Genomic DNA, 23,920 nt, shown 5'->3' with positions numbered 1-23,920 from the left:
CAAGTCCCTGGGAGTGGAAGTCAGCGGGGGCGACTTTACGAAAGGGATTTTGTACCCCTTCTCTATGATGAGAGACCAGGTGTCCACCTCTCTCTCTCTCTCCAGGCTTCTACAAACAACTGCAGCCTGGCTCCTACCTGCGACTGAAGGACGGATCTCTCACTTCTTGCCCCTAGACTTAGCCGGGGCTCTACCTCTAGGAAGACTTCTTCCTCGGGGTGAAGATCTAGCTGAAGTTCCTCCACGAAAGGGCTTCTGCTTTCTAATAGATTGGCCTCCTGAAGACGTGGAAGGGCCAGTAGGACGTCGCGATGACTGAGCCAAAAGGTCTTGAGTGGCTTTTTCTTGAAGGCTTACTGCCAGATCCTTCACCATAGCCTGGGGGAAGAGATGGCTCGAAAAAGGCGCATACAAAAGCTCTGCCCTCAGTGAGGGAGAGACAAATTTAGCTGCAAAATTGCAATAAAGCGATCTCTTCTTCAAAACGCCTGCTGAAAAATGAGAGGCTAACTCCTCCGAGCCATCCCTGACGGCCTTGTCCATGCATGAGAATACACTGGACAGCTCCCCGAGGCTAATCGAATCTGGCTTACGAGACTGGTTGTCTAACACTCCCAGACACCAGTCTAAGAAGTTGAAGACTTCTAAGGACCTGAAAAGGCCCTTCAAAAGATGATCCAGTTCTGAAGTCATCCACGAAACTTCAGCTGAAGCTAAGAGAGATCTCCTAGAGGCATCCACAACACTGGCGAAATCTCCTTGTGCCGAAGTAGGAACCTTCAGTCCCCACTCTTCACTAGTTTCATACCACATCCCTGCCTTACCGCTAAGTCTAGACGGAGGCAGGGCGAAAGTGGTCCTTCCTTGTGCTTTCCTAGATTCCATCCAGGTGTTAACCTTACGGAAAGCCCTCTTGGTAGATAGCGAAGTCTTCATTGTAACAAAACCAGGCGTCTTGCTTGCTTTCAACGAAGAAAACTGCGAGGTAGGAGAAGGCGGAGCAGAAGGAAGGAAGGTATCCCCGAACGAATCACGGAGAAGCCGAGCCAAGACTTGGTAGTCCGAAGAAGCAGACGTCGAAGGCTGTTCTCCGTCAACATCTTCAGAAGAACAGCTTAATTCCCCTTCTTCCTTACCAGAGTGAAACCCCGAAGGAAGAGGCAAAAATCCTTTCGCTCCGAGTCTCATATCCGAACGATGTCGAGAAGAAGTGGGGAGCGGACCCGAAACAGAATCCTTCACAGTCACAGGGTCAGAAAGCAAAGCTTGAGGTGAACGTGATGTTGCACGAAGTCGTGAAGCGTCAGCAAGAGACTCGGGAAAAGCATCCGAGTAAGAGCGAACTTCCACGTTCGCGTCCAAAGCGATCTTACGAACTCCTCTACAAGCGTTCAGCGGAGCGTCCATCGTAGCGTCCATCCGAGCGTCCAGCGAAGCGTCCAAACAAGCGTCGAGCGAAGCGTCCCTCCGAACGTCCCACGAAGCGTCCCGACGAACGTCCCGCAAAGATTCAGGTCCTGCATCCTGAGCGTCGACACGAGCAGGTCGACGACAAGCAGAAAAGGAAGACGCTTTTTCCTTACTACGAGGATCCACACATACTGAAGTCCGTCCAACAGGCTCAACTTCGTCGTCCGCAAAAGCGTCGAGATCGGAATGCTGATCGTCCTCTCGCCAAGAAGAGAGGGGAGCGCGATGAGACCTCTCTCTCTCCAAGGTAGCAAGAGTCAAATGACGTCTACCGCCACCTCTAGACGAACACTGGGGAGAAGAACGAAGTCTAGAGGGCGAAACAACCAGAGACAGGGAAGAACGAGGAGAAGGTGGAGGAGACTGTCTGGTCCTTTTGACCGGCAGTCTGTCGTCCTTCCTGTGACGAGGAACCATCTCCCTCTGCTTAAGTAAAGCATCCAGTTGACGTTGCATAGCGAGTATAACTTCAGTCTGAGAAGTCTCCTTGCGAGGAGAGGAGCTGTGCCTGTGAGAAGGCGAGGGGCGAGGGGACGCCTTCTTCCTTCTCACAGGAAAAAAGCCCTGGCCTTACTAATAGCGACTGGGCGCTCGAAGGCGTCATCGTCAGATGACGTCCTAGTCTTCTTCTGGGGCGGAAAAGCTACGCTTTCCGGAGAAGATCGCCAATCAGACAAAGCCTGACGTGAAGCGTCTTGATCTTGAAAGGTCCTCTTCAGAGGCCACGAATCCGGACGAGATTCCCACCCCTTGCGCGGGGAGGACGCGTCGGAGGACGAAAAAAAATCCTTAAGGAGGCGTGCTCGAGCACGCTCCTTAGCAGCCTGGGAAGCGTCTACAGGAGCTGCTGACGGGACATCAGATCGGTGGGGGATCCCCGTAACCCTCCTTCGGCCTTCGACATGCCCTCTCCCTGAGTCCTGGGAGTCCAGCAGAGGTCCCAGCCTAGAGGTGCTATAGGGCTGATCTGACGCCCCCTCCACTTCACTAGGGGCACTATCACTGCACTTAGCACTTTGCCTATTTTCAAGGGCAAGCACTTTGGATTCGAGCGTTTTCAAAGAATCCAAAATAAGCGAAAGGGCATTACCCTCCTCAGACACCACTTGAGGGCCCGAAGGCAACACTACGGGGTTAGGAGTCACAAACTCTACAGGAGGGTTAGAAGGGGATACATTAATACCCTGTCTGCTACCCGATTTACTCCTGGAGGAAGACCTCCTGATCCTGTCACGCTCTAATTTATTAACGTAGGATTCATACGTCTCCCATTGCACATCAGTCAAACTTTCGCATTCAGTGCAGCGAAAATCATACATACAAACTTGTCCCCTACAACCTTTACATACTGTATGAGGATCAACCAAAGCCTTTGGTAGCCTCACCTTACATTCATCCTTCATACACACCCTGGCGCTAGCCGAACTAGACCCAGACATCTTATTTAAGGAAAAAACCAAGCCAAAATCTAAACAATCCAAAGTCAACGTATGCCTAGCTATCGATCCAATATCAAAAAACCAAAAAGTCAACAGGATACTTAAGCAAGAACAGTTTTCCAAAATCCTGAGGCGGAGGTGCTGTAAACAGTTGTTTACAACACCGGCGACAGAAGAAATCTGATAGAAAATGGGAATGGTTCCTGATACCCGCCTCCCAGAGGCGGGAATGGGTACTAACCACCCTACTCCCACTACGTGTGTCATAAGTTTTTAGAAATTCTGTCAGACTTCAGAGAATACAGCTATATATATATCTGCCAGGTAAGTTTCATGAACAAAACGAAATTTCATATATAATTGTATTCAAATCGCGCTGTGCATAAAACGGTTAAAGGTAACAAGTTACTTTTTTTTTCATTGTAATCTACACTAAATTGCGATCATTTTGGTATATAACACATTGTAAAATGATAAAAGCAACAGAGAAAATATTATCACAAAATAATGCATGAATTCGTAACGCGCGGACGTAAACAAATATTTTTTTCAAAAATTCACCATAAATCTAAATATTGTCCTAGAGACTTCCAATTTCTTTCAAAATGAAGACAAATGATTGAATATTACTATACTGTAAGAGGATTAGCTTACAATTGCAGTTTTCGACCATATCTGACGAGTTAAAGTTGACCGAATGTCGAATTTTTTTATATATATATTTTTTATATGCAATTATTTCGGAAATAAGAAAAGCTACAACCTTCAAATATTTTTAGTTTTATTCTGCATAAAATTGCACACATTTTCATATATAAAACTCTATGAAATGCCTAATATGAAATCGGGCAAATATTCCGAGAATGGGACGTACGCATTTTGGAGATTTGTGGCGGAGAATCCGCGCGCGGAAGGAAGGAAAGATTTTTTTTTAAATTCACCATAAATCTAAATATTTTGCTAGAGACTTCGAATTTGTTTCAAGATGAAGATAAATGACTGAATATTACTAGACTGTAAGGGTTTTAGCTTACAATTGCGTTTTTTGACCATTTCGGTAGAGTCAAAGTTGACCGAACGTGGTTTTTTTTCTATTTATCATGATTTATATGCAAATATTTCAAAAATGAGAAAAGCTACAACCTTTAATTATTCTTTGTTGTATTCTACATGAAATTGCGCACATTTTCATATATAAAACTTTATGTAACGGCTAATTTAAAATGGTGCAAACATTACCACAATCGCACGTATGATTTTTTCGGAAGTTACCGCGCGGACGTAAAGAAAATGTTATTTTTTTCATAAATTCACCATAAATCGAAATATTGTGCTAGAGACTTCCAATTTGTTGCAAAATGAAGGTAAATGCTTGAATATTACTAAAATATAAGCGTTTTAGCTTACAATTGCACTTTTCGACCATTTCGGTAGAATCAAAATTGACCAAAGGTTGAAATTTTGGCAATTATTATTTATATGAAAATATCTCAAAACTGATAAAAGCTACAACCCTGGGTTGTTTTTAGTTGTATTGTGCATGAAATTGCGCACATTTCCATATATAAAACTTTATATAACGGCTAATTTTAAAATGGTGCAAACATTACCACAATCGCATGTATGATTTTTTTTCGGAAGAGTTACCGCGCGGACGTAAGGAAAATGTTATTTTTTTCATAAATTCACCATAAATCGAAATATTGTGCTAGAGACTTCAAATTAGTTGCAAAATTAAGGTAAATTATTGAATATTACTAAAATATAAGAGTTTTAGCTTACATATACTTTTTAGTGCTGCAAGAAAGAAATTCGCGCTTGTGCGCCTGCGTAACGATTGTAAACAAAACAACACCTTGATCCGTGAACTCCCAGCATCCCCCAAGGCGCGTGATTCAAAAGTTTTAGGCTGGAAGGCCTATAAGTATTTTACCGCGAATTTTAAAAAAACTTTTGTAAGTCGACGTAAAATACGTCCAGTCGGCACACGGGAGACAAAAAATGTCGATGTAAAATACGTCCAGTCGGCGTAAGAGGGTTAATTACGTACAGTATAGTCATGGGTCCCAAGACAGTTGCTGAAGTTCACAGAAAGAAGAGAATGCTTTCTATGCAGACAAAAATGGAGATAATAAAAAAGTATGAAGCTGGCTTGCGGTTGAGTGTGATTGCTAAGGAGTACGGCCAGAATCCGTCGATGATAGGCACCATCCTTAAGCAGAAGGAAGCCATCAAAACAGCTACACCTTCCAAGGGCGTGACTATTTTGTCCAACAAGAGAAGCCATGTGCATGATGAAATGGAGAGGCTGCTTCTTCTATGGATTGAGGACAAAGAAATCGATGGCGATATGATAACCGAGACGGCAATCGCCCAGAAGGCCAGCGCTATCTTCGGCGATTTGATTGCCCAAGCCGAAGACGATGAAAGAGTGGGGACATCGACGGCAACCCTAGAGTTCAAAGCTTCTCATGGGTGGTTCAAAAAATTCCGTAAACGGACTGGCATCCATTCGGTGGTGAAGAAATTGAAATTTTGTAAAACCCATAAAGTATAGAAAAAAAAAAAAAAAAAAATTTAATTTTAAGTTTTTTGTAAAGTTAACCCTCTTACGCCGACTGGACGTATTTTACGTCAACATTTTTTGTCTCCAGTGTGCCGACTGGACGTATTTTACGTCGACTTACAAAAGTTTTTTTTAAAATTCGCGGAAAAATACTTATAGGCCTTCCAGCCTAAAACTTTTGAATCACGCGCCTTGGGGGATGCTGGGAGTTCACGGATCAAGGTGTTGTTTTGTTTACAATCGTTACGCAGGCGCGCAAGCGCGAATTTCTTTCTTGCCGCACTAAAAAGTATCTGTGACACATCTCGGAAATTATTTCGTCACTTTGACATAATTTTTGTACCATTGTAAATTAGCCGTTACATGAAGTATTATATATGAAAATGTGCGCATTTTTATGTAGAATACAACAATAAAATACTCATGATTGTAGCTTTTATCAGTTTTGAGATATTTTCATATAAATAACGATAATTGCCAAAATTTCAACCTTCAGTCAACTTTGACTCTACCGAAATGGTCGAAAACGCAATTGTTAAGCTAAAATCTTATATTTTTAGTAATATTCAATCATTTACCTTAATTTTGCAACTAATTTGAAGTCTCTAGCACAATATTTCGATTTATGGTGAATTTATGAAAAAAATAACATTTTCCTTACGTCCGCGCGGTAACTCTTCCGAAAAAAATCATACATGCGATTGTGGTAATGTTTGCACCATTTTAAAATTAGCCGTTATAAAGTTTATATATGGAAATGTGCCATTTTCATGCACAATACAACTAAAAAACACCCATGGTTGTAGCTTTTATCAGTTTTGAGATATTTTTATATAAATAACGATAATTGCCAAAATTTCAACCTTCGTCAATTTTGACTCTACCGAAATGGTCGAAAAAACGCAATTGTAGCTAAAACGCTTATATTCTAGTAATATTCAAGCACTTACCTTCATTTTGCAACAAATTGGAAGTCTCTAGCACAATATTTCAATTTATGGTGAATTCATGAAAAAAACACTCTTACTCCGCAGCGGTGGTGGTAACTTTCTTTCCGAAAAAATCATACGTGCGATTGTGGTAATGTTTGCACCATTTTAAATTAGCCGTTACATAAGGTTTTATATATGAAAATGTGCGCAATTTTATGTAGAATACAATAAAATATAATTGAAGGTTGTAGCTTTTCTCATTTTTGAAATATTTGCATATAAATCACGATAAATAGAAAAAAAAAACACGTTCGGTCAACTTTGACTCTACCGAAATGGTCGAAAAACGCAATTGTAAGCTAAAACCCTTACAGTCTAGTAATATTCAGTCATTTATCTTCATCTTGAAACAAATTCGAAGTCTCTAGCAAAATATTTAGATTTATGGTGAATTTTAAAAAAATCTTTCCTTCCCTCCGCGCGCGGATTCTCCGCCACAAATCTCCGAAATGCGTACGTACCATTCTCGGAATATTTGCTCCGTTTCATATTAGGCATTTCATAGAGTTTTATATATGAAAATGTGCGCAATTTCATGTAGAATAAAAAGAAAAATATTTGAAGGTTGTAGCTTTTCTTATTTCCGAAATAATTGCATATAAAAAATATATATACGTATAAAAAAATTCGACATTCGGTCAACTTTAACTCGTCAGATATGGTCGAAAACTGCAATTGTAAGCTAATCCTCTTACAGTATAGTAATATCCAATCATTTGTCTTCACTTTGAAAGAAATTGGAAGTCTCTAGGACAATATTTAGATTTATGGTGAATTTTTGAAAAAAATATTTGTTTACGTCCGCACGTTACGAATTCATGCATTATATTGTGATAATATTTTCTCTGTGTTGCTTTTATTGTTTTACAATGTGTTATATACCAAAATGACCGCAATTTAGTGTACATTACAACGAAAAAAAATTAACTTGTTACCTTTAACCGTTTTGCACACAGCGCGATTTGAATACAATTATATATGAAATTTTGTTTTTGCGCTATCATATATCGTATTATTTATATATGATAATGATATTTTTTTTCATTTCTGATGGTTGCATACTAAACTTCAGCCAATGACAAAAAAAGGAGCCAAAAATGAACTATTAATCTTGAAAACTAAGCGCGCTGTGATTTTTTGAAAAAAATATTTTTTCCGCTTCCGCACTCACTCTGAAACACCTCTGGGACACGGGAGACAATTTTTTTTTTTCCGCTTCGGCGTAAGAGGGTTAAGTATTACAGTTTTGTTAATGTGTTTTGTAAAGTTTAGTTTATGTTTTCCTGACATTTTTGTGTGTGTTTCGTAAAGTTAAGTGTATGTATTTGCCGTTTGTCCTCCTCCTCTTTCGCCACTTTTGGAGATAGCCTCACTCGAAAGGTAAGCTTCCACATTTTACTACATACGCAAGTATGTACGTACAGTATTTCTTGTATACCATGTACACTAATACACTTTACTTACAGGTACTATGTAGTACATATTAGCAGTACGTATTAGTTAGGTATTGTATGGTCCAAATTGTTGTAGTATTTCATTGTTTATAGGTCAATTTAGCTTTATATGAAATTTACTGGGGTGTTTTTGGAGGGCTTGGAACGGATTAACCATTTTACATGTAAAATGCGGTTCAAGATTCGAAAAACTCATGATACGAAGGGTGCCTCGGAATGGATTAATTTCGTATCTCAAGGTACCACTGTACATATAACTGATAAAAAGAAAAAATAAGCCTCACTTACTGTATGGAAACATACAACCTTAAATAAGGAAACTATGAAAGATAATAAACTAAGAATAAAATCAAGATAAATATGTACGTAATGCAGAATAGAGGCAATCCCTGGTTATCGGTGGGGGTTCAGTTCCTGATGTGACAATGACCCAAAATTGGCAATAATAGCGCCGATCCCTGGTTATCAGAGCCACCATTAACTGGGGATCAGCGCCGAAAATCCAGTTATTGTTGTCATTAGACAAACACCATAAAACCGGATCGTCGATAACTGAGGCCACCACTAACCAGGCAATGCCTCATATCAATCTTGATAAAATATTGCACATGATTCAGGGGAAGAATTAAGGGAATTGCTAAGTCTACAGAAAATTACAAATCTAAACATACCTATCAAAGGCTTCATCAACAGCCTCACAGTTGCAAAAGGCAGCGAGAATGTGGGATCGTTCACCATCTTCATTAATGTACTCACAGCAGCACAATGCAGAATCATCCTAAGGATATCATGAATAAAAATAAAAATCAATATTAGTAACAAATACCATGCATTAATTTGGAAATCTGAGAAGCAAATATAACTAAAACAGTTATAAACTTAAGCTAGGTTTATTCCTGGCAAAACTAATACCTAGGCTAAGCTTGGCTATTGGCTATGGCAAAATCTGTTCAAGAAATTTTACTGTCAAGTTAACAAATGCCAATGCCTTGAAATTTTACTAGGCTAGTATGTCAAGTTAAGAAAGGCCAATGCCCTAGGTAAATGGAATGTTAAGAATCACAGTTGAAATATCTCTTTGAATTAAATATAGGTAATTCTATGCAAATGCTTATCATGAACTTTTACCTTAGAAATTGATGAAGGAGGTGGTGGTGTTTATTGTCCGTCAAATATTATTAATCTCACATTTCTATCCAATATGGTTAGTGACCCTTTGGGTGGGGAAAGACACTCAGAGAAAGACTGGACATGTTTTTGTTATGGAATAGTCGGTAAATTTTTACAACAGTTCCAACTCTTTTTCTACAGTAGTTATGTATTTCCATGTTTTTTAATGGGCTTTGAAGGATTATGATAGTAATACATTGGGGAAATTAGTTGTTTTTGAGTTACCATACACCCCTACTACACCCAACAAGGTTGGGGACCCTTTGGGAAAGTGGGGTTTTGGGTGGGGTAAAATCACCATTGACACAAAATGGCATGTGAATGAATGAATAAAATGAGGTAAACCAATCATAGCATACCTACCAAGCCATATAATAAGGCAGCATAACCAACATCCCCAAACTGTAAGGGGGTGGCGGAATGGCGCTTTGCGCCTTATCCACAATTTTAAAGATTCTTGCCAAGAGGTAATGTTGCGCTGCATGCACTAGCCACAGGGGTTACAGAAGGTTAGCAATTTGGCACATACAAACCTACATAAAAAATTACCAATGTATCTACTTACAGAAGCAGAAATTGTAAAAAAAAAAAAAAAAAAAGGAAATACAGCTCTGCACCTCATACGACGAATTGTTTAATGAGCCCGGAATAGTAGAAGTAGTTGTAGGAGGTGGCCACAGGATTTGCCTTTGAAATGGCTCCATTGCTGGTTTTATGCCTTCCAGGTGCATTTTTACTGAAGTGTTTTGTACTTGCAATACTATAACTCCTATAAATTCTTTGGCGACCCTACCACTTATTTTGTATACTTCCTGCTATCACTTTAAAAGAAAATTGTAAATTTACCTTAAATGGATGGACAAAAACATTTTGATGGCTTATGTCCAGAGCAAGATGGCTGTAGCTCCCCTATAGTATCAGCGCCGTTGTCATCATCAGAAAATGATTTCCTCTCTAAACTAACTTTGCTTATTACACTTCAAGCATTCCATTGATGCAAGTAGTACTTGATGTTGCCTTAAAAATCAGTGCATTTCGATGAATTAACAGAAAATAATATCTTCAGTCCATGAAAGACTTGAACCAAATGACAAGAGAAAATGTCTGACACCTGTAAGATTTTCACCTTGTCATGTGACTCCTGGGCAATCGACGTAACTAACCACAATGCAACTTCAAGGGAAAAAAAACTTGCATCTGAACCACAATGCAATTCTAAAGAAAAAACAACTTGCATCAGACCACAGACTGTGTCAGTGTTAACGTAAACTATGGGTAAAACACTTAGAAATTTTTTGAGAATGGTGATTATAGCTTACTATTTACATTCATATCTCAGATATGTAGAATTTCCCTAAAATTATGTTCAGAGACAAAGTATAAATAATTTTTATGTCAAATGCATTTAAAATATTATAAGTATTATAGAATAAGTTGGAACTATTATATAATAATGGCAAATTTTAAGTGCTATACGTGTATAAGGGATTTTGATGTAGGAAAAATCTACTTCTGGGCGAAGAGCCTGTGTCGCCCAGTGAAATAGGTTCCTTTAGCACTATTTCTAAGGTAAAATATTGTTATAATACCAGAGAACCGCTAAATTGGAAATGCCAGAATATTCTGGCTCGCTCTCCTTTATTAAAAGGCATCGGTATGGTTTCTGGGGCGAGTGAAACCACTACCACTGGTCCTTCTAGCTATTCAAAAAGGGATCAGCCACGGAAACTTACAACTACACTAACCTAACCTAACTTAGTAGGCTGTGTTACTCAGATGAGGGCCTCCAACCCTGAACCTCCCAGTGTATGAAACCACACTTTACTAAAAGCTCCCCTATAGGATAAAACACTGCTGTGCGGACAGGCGGACACTGTACCATTGCGTGGTCACTTTCCCAAAAAATAACTTTAGCACTTCCAGTATCCTGAATTAGATGCCAGTCATAACCCAATCAGTGGGGAAACAACAGATTGAGACTGGTACTCTCCTCTCGAAGTAAGTTTTTTCTTTCAAGTCAAAATTTTCGGTTAAACAGAAGTTACCTAACACTGTGCATGTGTGATAGAATTCCAGGATGTCCAGCTGTTACGAACTGAGAGAGAGAGAGGTCTGCTTCAGGTTCGATATGAAATAAAAAAAAAAAATTCAACACCAACAGTTGAAACTGGGGATACGAATATAGAAAGAAACACTAACACAACAAAGGTTTATTTACAAGCTTACTAACAAAGATAAATGCAGAATGGTGTCTCCTATTTACATAAAAAAGGCAAAATCTTACAATGCGTGAACTGGGGAAGAAGTGAGGTAATTCAAATACTTGCTGGCCAGTTTTGCGACTCGAAGCGGTGGCTTCACAAAGGAGAACGGTGGAACTTTAGTTGTCTTCTTGACTCCGTACTGCGGAAGGCAATATCTATTCTTGATACTTCTCAAAACCTCTTGCAGAAAGTTTCTTCTCTGAAGTCTTGCTCTACGTCGAAATGCCTCGGTTGTCCACTACCGGACGACTTGACCAGAATCCAATCAAACTCACGAGCGCCTTTCTCTCTCTGATCCTTCGTTGGTTCCTTCTTCTCTTATCACTCTCTGATGATCTCTGCTGCTGATCTCTCACTGATAATCTGATCTGTGGCTCTTGCTGATGATCTCTTACTCTGTGACTAACTAATGATCTGCTTTCTCCTACTTCGTCCGTTGTATTTATACAGCATTCTGGGGACAGGGCCTATGGCGAATTCGCGTCACAGACTCCCGAGATTACCGGAACGATTTAGAAGTTTCTCGATGAAGTATTGCATCAGAAGTCGCAGCGTTTCTCACGACACTTCGGCGCCTGTTGCATTCCACAACACTCCTGCCGATTCTAGAACCATCATGAGAACAGGCGCCTCCAACACACGCGCGAAAGCCTCCGTGTTGCAGAACTTCTCAAAGATGCGTTTTCCTTTCCTTTACCTTTCTTTGCTATAAAGCAATTACCATTACACGTCCCCCCAAAGAGAAAAAAATGAAATCAACTGATTTTTTATTTTTTCTAAAGAGAAAAAAGAATTAAACAGTAGGGGAACAATTCTGCATAAAGCTTTAATCCATTCAAACACGCACGCTTCTCCACTCACACACTCACTCGTGCGAAAACAGAAAACGGTCACTAGGCCACTCATTCTGAAATCTCTAGAGAGGCTCTATTATCTATCACATTATCCTTTCCTCTTACTTTTTCCGTTTTCTGAACTCTGATTAAAACTTTGAAATGCTAAAACACCTCTTGCATTTTCTCAAAACTAATTTCCCTGAGTAACACTGTCACATAGAACACCAGCGGTGGCCAAGGTACGGGGCGTTCTTTATAATTCTGAAGCAAGTTTACATTCATTGACTTTGCTCTACTCTTACCCATATTAATTCTATAAAAAAAAAAAAACTTCGAACTTATAAGGTAAAGAGGAACCTTCTTTCTGGACTAGTTCTAAAACTTCATCTCTTACACACAAACTTCTCTTTTTTGCTCTAAGATCATGTTTCCCTTGACTTCCGTTCTCCTTCGCTAGTTGCTATACATCTCTTAAATTGTTTCTATAATACTCTAGATTAGTTGTGCAATCTTCTCTACCCTTACTTTTAGACAAAGGTCCGACCATATTGATAAATATATTCTCAAAAGATTTGCCTACTGAAGGAATATTACACAACGGAACTCTGGGAATTACTTGCTTTGGTTTCCCGGAGTTTTATTTACTCCTAAATGTCCTTGCTCATCATGTGCTAACTTCAAAACTAGTTCACGAAGCTTCCTAGGAACCACTAATTGTTCGGTGATTTCCCCTTTACTACCTGACTTAGGACGAACATAACGACACAAAACTTCGTCCTTTAAACAAAAAGTTTCCTTACACACATCATCGAGATCATCATCCAGCTCACATTCAAAAATTTGGGTTAGTGTCTCATTCTCTCTCTGCAACTTGACTAGCTCATCCTTATTCACGAGGTTAGCGCCTAATTCATCACCTTAACTAATACTAGATACCGGTACATTTACTACGTTACCCTCGACAGCTACACCTTCCGTTTGGCTATCACCGTCAACAATAGAGTCAGGTTTCTCAGCCACACTCATGCCAAGATCAACCTCGCCACCTCTATCACACTCGTTCGAATCCACGAACTCACTCTCGTTCGAATCCACAAACTCACACTCATTCGAATCCATGAACTCACTCTCGTTCGAATCCATAAACTCACTCTTGTTCGAATCCACGAACAAATTATGACCGTAGCGCATGTCTGTATCTGATCCCGACCTAGTTACTACCATTTCAGACACTGGAATATCCCTCACAACAGGATTCACATTCTTGGATAAAGCCAAGTCATTACCGACAATAATGTCAACGCCATCAACGGGCAAACTGTCAACTACTGCAAGTTTCACTTCTCCTGACACTACCTGACTTTCTAAGTTCAACTTCAACAAAGGACAAAGAACACAAGTGTTAGGAAATCCACCTAACATGACTTTTTCTTCCAAATTAATTTCTGCCCTGTTTGGCACACTCTCTCTCCTATCAGTGAGACAGCAGCTCCTGTGTCTCGAAACAAGACCACTTCTCTCGAATCTACTACTCCAAGAGAGGAAACTACGCCTTCTGACAGAAATTCACCAAAAATTTTCCTAGTTTCTCTCATCACATCATTCCTACTTGACGAAAGGTTAACTTGTGATACTGGTTTCTTACAGTCCTTCCTTTCTACTGCACATTTTACTCTTACAAACCTTAGACGTATGACCAGGTTTTCCTCATGTATAACAGGAATAGTCACTTTTACTCGCATTGCTATTACTAGGACTGAAACCTTTACCGTTTTGTACTCTACCAGACAAAGGATTATTTCGTTTCTTACTAACACTCAAATTATGAGTTAGACTATATTCGTCAGCTACCCTACTTGCTCCTGCGAAAGATACTTCTCACCTATCTTCTATATAAAGCTTAATCTCAGGGGGTACATTATCTTTGAAGTTTTCTAACAACACCAAGTTCTTCAAACTATCAATATCATCAACTTTAGCAGAAGTTAACCAACCAAAAAACAGCCTTTCTAACTTCTTACCGTATTCTACATACGTACGTGATATTTTCATCCTTTTCCAAACTTCTAAATTTCTTACGGTACGCCTCCGGTACTAACCTGTACGCGCTAAGAACAGTTTCTTTCACGATATCATAATCATCACATTCCTCCTTAGACATGCAACTATACACAGTAAGTGCCCTACCACTCAAAACTGACTGTAAATATAAAGTCCATATTTCTTTAGGAGAACCTACTCTTTCCATTAACTTCTCAAAACACATGAAATATGTCGTAACATCTTCCTCATCAAACTTTGGTACTAATTTCAACACTGCACTCATACCTAACCTATCAGTTTCATTTTCGTTCTGGCCTGACTGACTGTTAAGAGTGCTTTGTCTTAACCGAGCGACTTCCAACTCATGCATACGTTCTTTCTCTCTTTCTTCCTGCTCATGCATACATTCTTTCTCTCTTTCTTGTTACTGCATTTCTCTCTCAGCTGCTATTTCATCTCTCTCATACTTTTCTCTTTCTTTCCTTTCAAAATGCTCACGGAGATCATTCCCCTCTAGACCTAGTAGCTTACCCGACTCAATAAACTCTTTCACCATCTCACTCATTCTGGTTCTTTCTATATTCTCCCTGTTTCAAACTGTTAAAGTGCTGACATATACTAAGCAAGGTTGCCACAATGTTACGAACCGAGAAAGAGAGGTCCGCTTCAGGTTCGATATGAAATAAAAAAAAAAATTCAACACCAACAGTTGAAACTGGGGATACGAATATAGAAAGAAACACTAACACAACAAAGGTTTATTTACAAGCTTACTAACAAAGATAAATGCAGAATGGTGTCTCCTATTTACATAAAAAAGGCAAAATCTTACAATGCGTGAACTGGGGAAGAAGTGAGGTAATTCAAATACTTGCTGGCCAGTTTTGCGACTCGAAGCGGTGGCTTCACAAAGGAGAATGGTGGAACTTTAGTCGGCTTCTTGACTCTGTACTGAGGAAGGCAATGTCTATTCTTGATACTTCTCAAAACCTCCTGCAGAACGTTTCTTCTCTGAAGTCTTGCTCTACGTCGAAATGCCTCGGTCATCCACTACTGGACGACTTGACCAGAATCCGATCAAACTCACGAGCGCCTTTCTCTCTCTGATCCTTCGTCAGTTCCTTCTTCTCTTATCACTCTCTGATGATCTCTGCTGCTGATCTCTCACTGATAATCTGCTTTCTCCTACTTCGTCCGTCGTATTTATACGGCATTCTGAGGACGGGGGCTACGGCGAACGTCACAGACTCCCGAGATTACCGGAACGATTTAGAAGTTTCTCGATGAAGTATTGCATCAGAAGTCGCAGCGTTTCTCACGACACTTTGGCGCCTGTTGTGTTCCACAACACTCCTGCCGATTCTAGAACCATCATGAGAACAGGCGCCTCCAACACACGCACGAAAGCCTCCGTGTTGCAGACCTTCTCGAAGATGCGTTTTCCTTTTCTTTGTTACAAGGCAATTACCATTACACCGGCATACAATAACATAAACGTAATTTGGGTAAAGGACCGAGCGGCAACATAGCAACCACCTTCCCGAAAAGGTACTTGAATTTGCTGCCATGAGCATCAGTCAAGAGTTGTGGCCCATCCAGGCAGTACACTGAGACCCCTACACTCCTCTTGAAGTAATAAGTGTTTTATTCTTAAATTACCAGATAATGGCATAATTCAAGCACTTTTTTGGGAGCTACGTTGCGAGGGAGGTGGCCACCATGTCGTTGCTCAGTTATTTACCCAAGTTCTGAGGTTAATTAGGTACAGCTGACCAATAAAGAATTACAATAGCCTAAAGCCTACTACCTACTAGGGTAAAAAATCATGGACGACCAACCCTCATCACGCTGGACAGGTCTTATTCACTCAATATTTAATTGGTGAAACAAGAATACAATTACAACTCTAAGCATACCATTCAAAAGATTGAAGTTTCGTCAACATAATGTGATATATGAAAGCCCCATACGAACTAAAATAAGCATGTGACACTTCGTAAAATATGTTTTCAATGCAGTTTTGAAATCCAATATGGCGGCTACCATGTGGATGGAAGGGTCTGTTCATGGACTATCCACCATCTTTCCCAGCCTTCCCAGCACTCATTTGAACAATGTTAGCGTACATATGTAACGTTTATTGATCTTACTCAAGATTGCAGTTGTAATCAGCACAATAAAAAAAAAAATTTGTTGCCTATATTAGTGAAAGTATGAAACTTTTTATTCCTGTGGTCATGGTTTGAACTGAATTCATTTTTACCTTGTAATAGGTGGTTTTTATCCTTACTGCCATCACAACTGAAACTCCACAGTGCTTATTTGATTGTTATTATACACATTTTGGTCTCAATTCACTCCACATTGCACTTTAAACAAGTTGCTGTTCCTGGTTCCTAAGCGCGCGCCACAAACACAGTTATGAACAGCAGACAACGACACTGCAAAGTTTTATTCCCTAAATTGTTTACTTTACTCGTTATTTAGTTCAACTTTACTTTGTTATTTAAAAATGTTAATTTAATTCTTGTCTATTATCCCTTTTTTGCATCCAAATTACTCCGAAAAATTACAGATATTTCTAAAGTAGTGTAAGAGGTTGACAAAGAGGCAGGTAGAATGTACTGATTTTTATTACAGTCAAGGGAAATATAAATATACAAGCATGCGGACGGAAATGTGGTCACCGACCCGCGAGAGAGAAAAGTGGGCCGGCGAGACCCGATTTGTGTTTTCTTGAGAGACATAAAATACAAAATATAAAAGTACACAATATGTGGTTATATAAGCTTTATACACTGACGGAAAGCCCGCTGAATGCTTTCTCAGGGGGAAGTGAGAACAACGCGAATGATGAATTATGTACAGAGAAAATTATGAATAAGCGTTGTCCTTACAAATACTCCCCCCTAAGACAATAATTTAGGTATGATTGTTGGCTGACTTCTTTGTATCTCGGGTAGTCTCGCGGAAGCGAGCTGGACGGCGGAGGCGCCCTCGGGTGCGTGATATTAGTTGTTGTGGTAGATCCTCGGGGTTTTCCGGGGACGGGATGCCTCCCCTGAGGTGATCCCTCGGGGGGTTCGACCGTCTTCGAGGGCGGCCGCGGGGCTACGGCTAGGAGGTTTGGCGATCGAAGGAGTCGCTTTTTTCCGAGGAAGATTGAGGCGCCCTGTGGAATCCGCGTCTGCGAGGTCCTCGTCCATGATGAAGGCTGGTTTCAGGCGATCGATTGTGACCCAGTCCTCGCGACGTTGATGGATAAGAGATATGCCTTGTCAGTTGCGTCGTAGGACGCGGAAGGGACCGCGGTAGGGTCTCGTTAGAGGCGGGCGGCGGCGTCGTCCCTGACGAAGACGTGCTTGCACGATGATAGGGCCTTCGGGAGGAAACGTTTGGTTCTGTCGGAGAAGGTTTTGACGCAGGGCGTGAACTTCCCGGCGGATTCCCGAAGCCTGGCGATGGAGACGTCAGCGTCGTCGGCATTGGTCGGGAAGAACTCGCCAGGGACTGTTAATGGCTCCCCGTATACCTTCTCCGCGGGTGATGCTTCGCCGTTTGCCCGCGGGGCATCCTGAGACCGAGGAGGACCCACGGTAGTTGGCTCTTCCAATTTTCGTCGGTGCAGCGCGCCATCAGGGAAGCCTTGATCGAACGGTGGACTCTCTCCACCATGCCGTTAGCTGCTGGGTTGTAGGCGGTGGTGGCATGTAGCGACGTTCCCATTAGGCGGGCCAGGGCAGTCCACAACTCCGACAGGAAAACTGGTCCGCGGTCTGTCGTGATTTCGTCTGGCACTCTCCGAATCGACTGATCCAGCTGGCGAGGAGTGCTTCGGACACATGCTTTCGTGGTCGCCTCCGACATCGGCGTTGCCTCGGGCCATCTGGTGGCGATCGATTACCATCAGGAGTACCGGCGCCTTCCGACGGGGGCAGGGGGCAACGACGTCTATGTGGATGTGGCCGAATCTTCGTTTCGGCTGCGGAAATTTTCCCCACGCCTGATCCGTGTGCCGACTGATTTTGCTAGTTTGGCAAGGCACGCAGGTCCTGGCCCACTCGAGGGAGTCCTTCCGAATTCTATGCCAGACGAACTTCTCCGTCAGGAGGCGCACCGTCGTCCGGCCCGAGGGGTGCGAGAGTCCCGTGTATGACGTCGAACACGGCTTTCCTTCGGGAGGCTGGGATCAGCGGGCGCGCGGGCGCCCGTGCTGATGTCGCAGAGGAGCGTCATGCTGCGGGTCCGAAAGGCACATCTTCCCACTTGAGGGCGGTGATAGCAGTGCGGTATGCGGCAGTCTCCGGGTCGGCAGCCTGTTCCCGGGCGAGGTCTTCGTAGTCGACCCCGAGACGCACGGCGTTGATTTCTATCCTCGATAGGGCGTCTGCCACGGGGTTCTTCTCGCCAGGCACGTACTGGATGGTGCAACCGAAACTCTGCGATGGCTGCTAGGTGCCTCTGTTGTCTCGCTGACCAAGCGTCGCCCGCCTTGGTGAAGGCGTGTACCAAAGGGAGGTGGTCCGTCCTGATCGTAAAGGGGGAGCCCCTCGAGGAGGTAGCGGAAATGTCGCACTGCTTGGTACCTGCCAGGAGTTCGCGGTCGAACGTGCTGTACCTCGTCTCGGCGGCTGATAGTTTTTTGCTGTAGAAGGCGAGTGGCTGGGGCTCGCCCTGGACCACCTGCTCGAGGGACGCCCCGCAGGCGATGTTGCTGGCGTCGGTGGTGAGGCGTAAAGGTGCAGCAGGGTCTTGGTGGCATAATGTCGCCGCTCTGGCGAGGGCCCTCTTCGTCTCGTTGAAAGCCTTCTCTTGTTCGGCCTCCCACGTTTAGGGCCTTTGGTTTCCCCTTTCAGGACCTGTGTTAGAGGAGACATGGTGCGGCGGCGGAGGATGAATCGGCGGTAGTAATTGACCATTCCGATGAACTCCTGCAGGGACTTGACCGTGGTTGGTGTTGGGAACTTCTGCACCACGCCTACCTTCGAGGCCATGGGGCAGCACGCCCGTCGCGGAGATCTCGTGTCCGAGGAAGTCCACCTTCTCGGCGCCGAAGGTGCATTTGTCGAAACGGACGACCAGCCCGTTTTCCTGCAGGCGCTTCAGGACCGCTCGGACGTGATGTAGGTGCTCCTCCAAGGATCCGGAAAAAATCAAAGATATCGTCGACGTAGCAGACGCAGAAGGGCAGGTCCCCCAGGATGCTGTCCATCAGGCGCTGGAAGGTGGCCCCTGCATTCCTCAGGCCGAAGGTTGAGTAATGGAACACGAAGGAGCCAAAAGGCGTGATGATGGCAGTCTTGGGACATCCTCGGGTGCACTGGAACCTGGAAATAGGATTTTAAGAGTCCATTTTTGTGAAGACCTTCGCCCATGAAGGGCCCCTGTCAAATCCTGCATGTTTGGCAAGGGTATTGGTCGGGGATTGTAACGAGGTTTGAGTCTTCTGTAGTCTCCGCAGGGCCTCCAGGTGCCGTCAGGTTTCTGTACCATGTGCAGGGGCGACGCCCAAGGGCTCGATGCTTTCTTGCAGATGCCCATCCGTTCCATCTCCGAGAACGCCTGCTTCGCCTCCTGGAGGCGGACCTGGAGGGAGTCGTCGGAACTTCGCGTGTGTCGGGGGGCCTGTGGTGGCTATGTGGTGGAATATCCCGTGCTTGGGCGGCGTCCCCTGCCGCCTGACGAAGTTCCGGCTTGAAGACTTCGGGGAACTCCTGCAGGAGGTTGCCGTATTTGTGGGGGGCGATGGTACAAATTGTAGGGGCGCCCGGGCCTGCTGCTAGTGGAAGGGAAAGGCATGTCCCCGTGTCGAGGAGGCGTTTGCGGCCCACGTCCACCAGGAGGCCGTTCTGCGCCAGGAAATCTGCCCCCAGTAGCGGGATCCTGACGTCCGCGATTGTGAATTCCAGACGTATTTCGCCCCAGATGGATATCTCGAGGGGCTTCGTGCCGTAGGAACGGATGGGGGTCCCGTTTGCGGCGACGAGGGAGGTTGTTTTGTCGGCTCGCGGCTACGGTCTTTTCCTGACGGCGGGAATATCGAGTGCATTGCCCCCGTAGTCTACCAACATCCTCCGGCCGGAGATCGCGTCGCGGACGTAGAACCCTACGGTGTGGTGGTTTGCCCGACGCGGCCGTTTGCCACGGGCGGCCTTGGTTTTGTTTGCCGTCGTCGTTTTTTGACTGTTGGAAGGTGCAAGGGCTTTCGCACCTCCTGGCGAATCTCCCGAACCTCCGGTGGAAGCGGCACCAGGAGTTTTCACCTCGCTGCGTGTGGGAGGACTTCCCTTGGGATACGGCGCCAATCTCTTGCGTTGGGTCGTCGTCGTCTTCTTCCTTCTCTGCGGCCAGGCACACGGAGGATCGTGGGGGTAGGCGGGCGAGCTTCACGGCATTGTTTGACAACGTCGCTTCTTTGCCTTTTCTAGTAGTTCGTCGTCCTCTAGGGTGTACGCGTCGGTCAGCTGCTTTCGGACGTCCGGCTCGAGTTGCCGCAGGAATATTTCGCGGCTCAGGCTGATCTCTACCTTTTTTTCCGTCGGGGCCTATTTCGGGCAGACGGACGAGGCCCATCACAGTGTCCCAGGCATCTTGGGTGTCGGCGCCGCGCATGGGGTTCGCGACTAAGTCAGAGGGCGCGGGCGGCCCTTTCAGCGATAGGCACGGAATAGGCTGTCAAGAGCCTTTCTTTTATCTCGTCGAGCGTGACAAGTCCGATTCGTGCTCGCCGGTCCAGCCAGTTAATATTCGTCCGGCGACCTCTGGTCGGGAGAGCCGCGCGACGAGGTCAGCCTGCAGCAACTTTGTGTGTGAGCCCCGCGATCCGGAATTGCCCTTCGGCTCGGAAGAACCAGGAAAACGGGTCAGCCGTTGTGAAGGGGGGTGGGCAATTTGACAGCTTGAGCGGCCGCTGTGTCAGAGTCCGTCGCTGGGGCGGGAGGCCCACCCGGGTTTCCCGCGAGGTTTCCCGCGAGGTACTGTTTGCGCCCATTGTCCTCTCGTCAAAACAAAAACGGTTCGACAGAGTCGTGAATGGCGGGCCAAACCGTTTGAGGAAACGCCTGAACACACCTTGGGCAGGTATGCCGTATTTAGTCCGTTAGAGGCGTTGGTTTTTTCCACGGTAGGAGCTTTCAGAGATCTATACTGAGGCGCCGTATGAGTCCGTTAAAGATCTCTGAAGGTGAGCGGCGGTAGTGAGTCCCTTAATGGCTGAGCCAAAAACCCCGCTTGGGGGGGGGGGGTCACACGTCCAAAACCGGGAGGTCCCAGTTGTAAGAGGTTGACAAAGAGGCAGGTAGAAGTGTACTGATTTTTATTACAGTCAAGGGAAATATAAATATACAGCATGCGGACGGAAATGTGGTCACCGACCCGAGAGAGAAAAGTGGGCCGGCGAGACCCGATTTGTGTTTCTTGAGAGACATAAAATACAAAATATAAAAGTACACAATATGTGGTTATATAAGCTTTATACACTGACGGAAAGCCCGCTGAATGCTTTCTCAGGGGAAGTGAGAACAACGCGAATGATGAATTATGTACAGAGAAAATTATGAATAAGCGTTGTCCTTACAGTAGATACAATCCCATGTTTCTAACCTTGTCGTACATCTGGCTGCCGAAAACCATAGAGGAACAGACTACGGATAAGTGGATTATAATTTTTTTTTTTCTTGCTAGTACTTTTCATTGATTTAAGTCTATACATATTAGTACATATTTTGGTTTTCTTTAATAACTGTATGCCAGAAATAAATGCAATTTAATGTTTGCATGTTAAGAATGGCAAAATCATTGTTGCCACATTAGTGGAGCTTCACACATATGCCGATGCATTATTATAAACTGTTTCCATGAATTCTAGTTGTCATAGTAATGCAATAATGATAAAATTGCTTTAATATTTATGTAAGTATAGATACTTGTCCAATACATAGCCTAATTTCACCAATTTCCACTTTTTGTGTAAGTCTTATACCCAGTTTAGAGGGTGAACACATACCGAATGGTAACAGAGAGAGAGAGAGAGAGAGAGAGAGAGAGAGAGAGAGAGGAGAGAGAAAGGAAGGAAGAAGGAAATGGGTGGTGGTGGATGGGGGGGAAAGGGTAGGTGGAGCTTTTTACGCGTGTTCGTATCCATTTCTGCATAATGGAGTTTTTGTCTCTTGGTACAAGGACAAGTGTCGTTATTCTTTATGATTAGTGATTCACGATACCCTTATAAATTACGGCACTGGGTGTAATGCACTATAGTAAAATCTCGTTCTGATACGAGCGTTCGTTACAGAACTAGGTATTGCCCAAAAACGTGCTTGCACTGTCTCTGAAACCCATAGTAGGTATGCTGCTTAGTTGTCAATCAAGTTTTTTGTAATCAAGTATTTTTTACAAGCTAGCTAATGAATAAATTTGTATTTTTCTCAATCAAAACATATGTCCCTCAATGCTAACTTTCCTCTTTTAACAACTTTCTGGTCATTGCAAATTCGGCCCCATAATTTCTTATGGTGCAAAAACAGACAGAGGCCCAGGGACAAAAAACGATTGCGTCACACTACGGCGGTAATCCGGCAGTAAAACATCTTCATATATCCAAAAAGTAAATAATAAAGATATATACGTATGCGCATTACGATTATAACAATTACATGAATAGCTGATAACAATCTGCATGAATAACTGGTAAACTGTTCTGCAAGAAAGTTGAGTATAGCAATTATTTACAATAGGTACGAAAGTCAAGATGTCGTGACGTCATAATACAGGACTTAAAAGAACATTCTAATTCCGAAAAATAATTACTTAAATTTGAGTCAGAATCGAGTTACTTTTTCAATAACGAATATTTTCAAATTAATCATCATAAATATGTAAAATATTGATGTTTTACTATATATTTAAAAAATTATCTAGTGCACCCTTTGTCGTTGTCTTCTACCAAAACAGTTGTTTACTTAAAAACGTCCTGGTAAGGGACCGTGTTCCGATTGTTGTGATGAAAGTGCCCCGCCGTCTGTGGGTACAAGTGGTATGCGGATTTATCACAGGAAATGGGAAGTTTGTTGACACAAGCGACTGCGTAAACATCGAGATGGCGTCAATCTTCTAAGTTATTTAATCACAAGTAAAAATTTTGAAAGCGTTTTGGTGAGATTTCCACTGCCGTGGCCACCCTTTTCACTACCCTCTGTTTAAATCTTAAAATTTGGCCTTAATTTCTAACTTTGGAGAAAATACTTACTTCGAAAGGAGAGTAGAGGTCTTTAGCCCCGTTTCTCACCAACAACAAGTCGCGACTGATGCCCATCTCCGGTGTCAGGACACGTTATAATGTACTTTTGCGGAGGGTGGCATGCATTGATCGTCGTTGGCCTGTTGCAGGCCATGCGGTGTTTTACCCTAGTATCTGTGATAATCAACCAAAATAGTAATTATAGAAAAAATCAATTTTCAATGTAATACCTAGCTAGTAGGCTTCCAAAGTAATGCAGATTTAGGTATATCATAGGTAGTTCTAGGTACCTACTGCCTAGGTAATTAGCCTAGGTAGGGGGAAACACCAGCGACTACCAACCCTTATCACGGTGGACAGGTCTTATTCACTCGATATTTAAATAGTGAAACCAGAATACAATTACAACTCCAAGCATACCATTCAAAAGATTGAAGTTTCGTCAACATAA

The 23,920-nt window shown here is 43.2% G+C and overlaps 1 protein-coding gene across 3 annotated transcripts in view; it reads right to left on the bottom strand.

Annotated features, from left to right (window-relative positions):
• The window catches only part of LOC135205479 (palmitoyltransferase ZDHHC23-B-like), a 57,714-nt gene that overhangs the window by 20,681 nt on the left and 13,113 nt on the right, over positions 1 to 23,920 (bottom strand). For all 3 annotated transcript variants that reach the window (XM_064236182.1, XM_064236180.1, XM_064236181.1), the window contains exon 2: positions 8,593 to 8,699. In XM_064236182.1, the coding sequence (XP_064092252.1) occupies positions 8,593 to 8,699 (107 nt within the window). The remainder of the gene's footprint in view (positions 1 to 8,592; positions 8,700 to 23,920) is intronic.

The sequence above is a fragment of the Macrobrachium nipponense genome, chromosome 24, assembly GCF_015104395.2.
Source record: "Macrobrachium nipponense isolate FS-2020 chromosome 24, ASM1510439v2, whole genome shotgun sequence".
NCBI lineage: Eukaryota > Metazoa > Arthropoda > Malacostraca > Decapoda > Palaemonidae > Macrobrachium > Macrobrachium nipponense.
The sequence above is the reverse complement of the archived record's forward strand: the minus strand, read 5'-3'. Positions and strand labels throughout refer to the sequence as shown.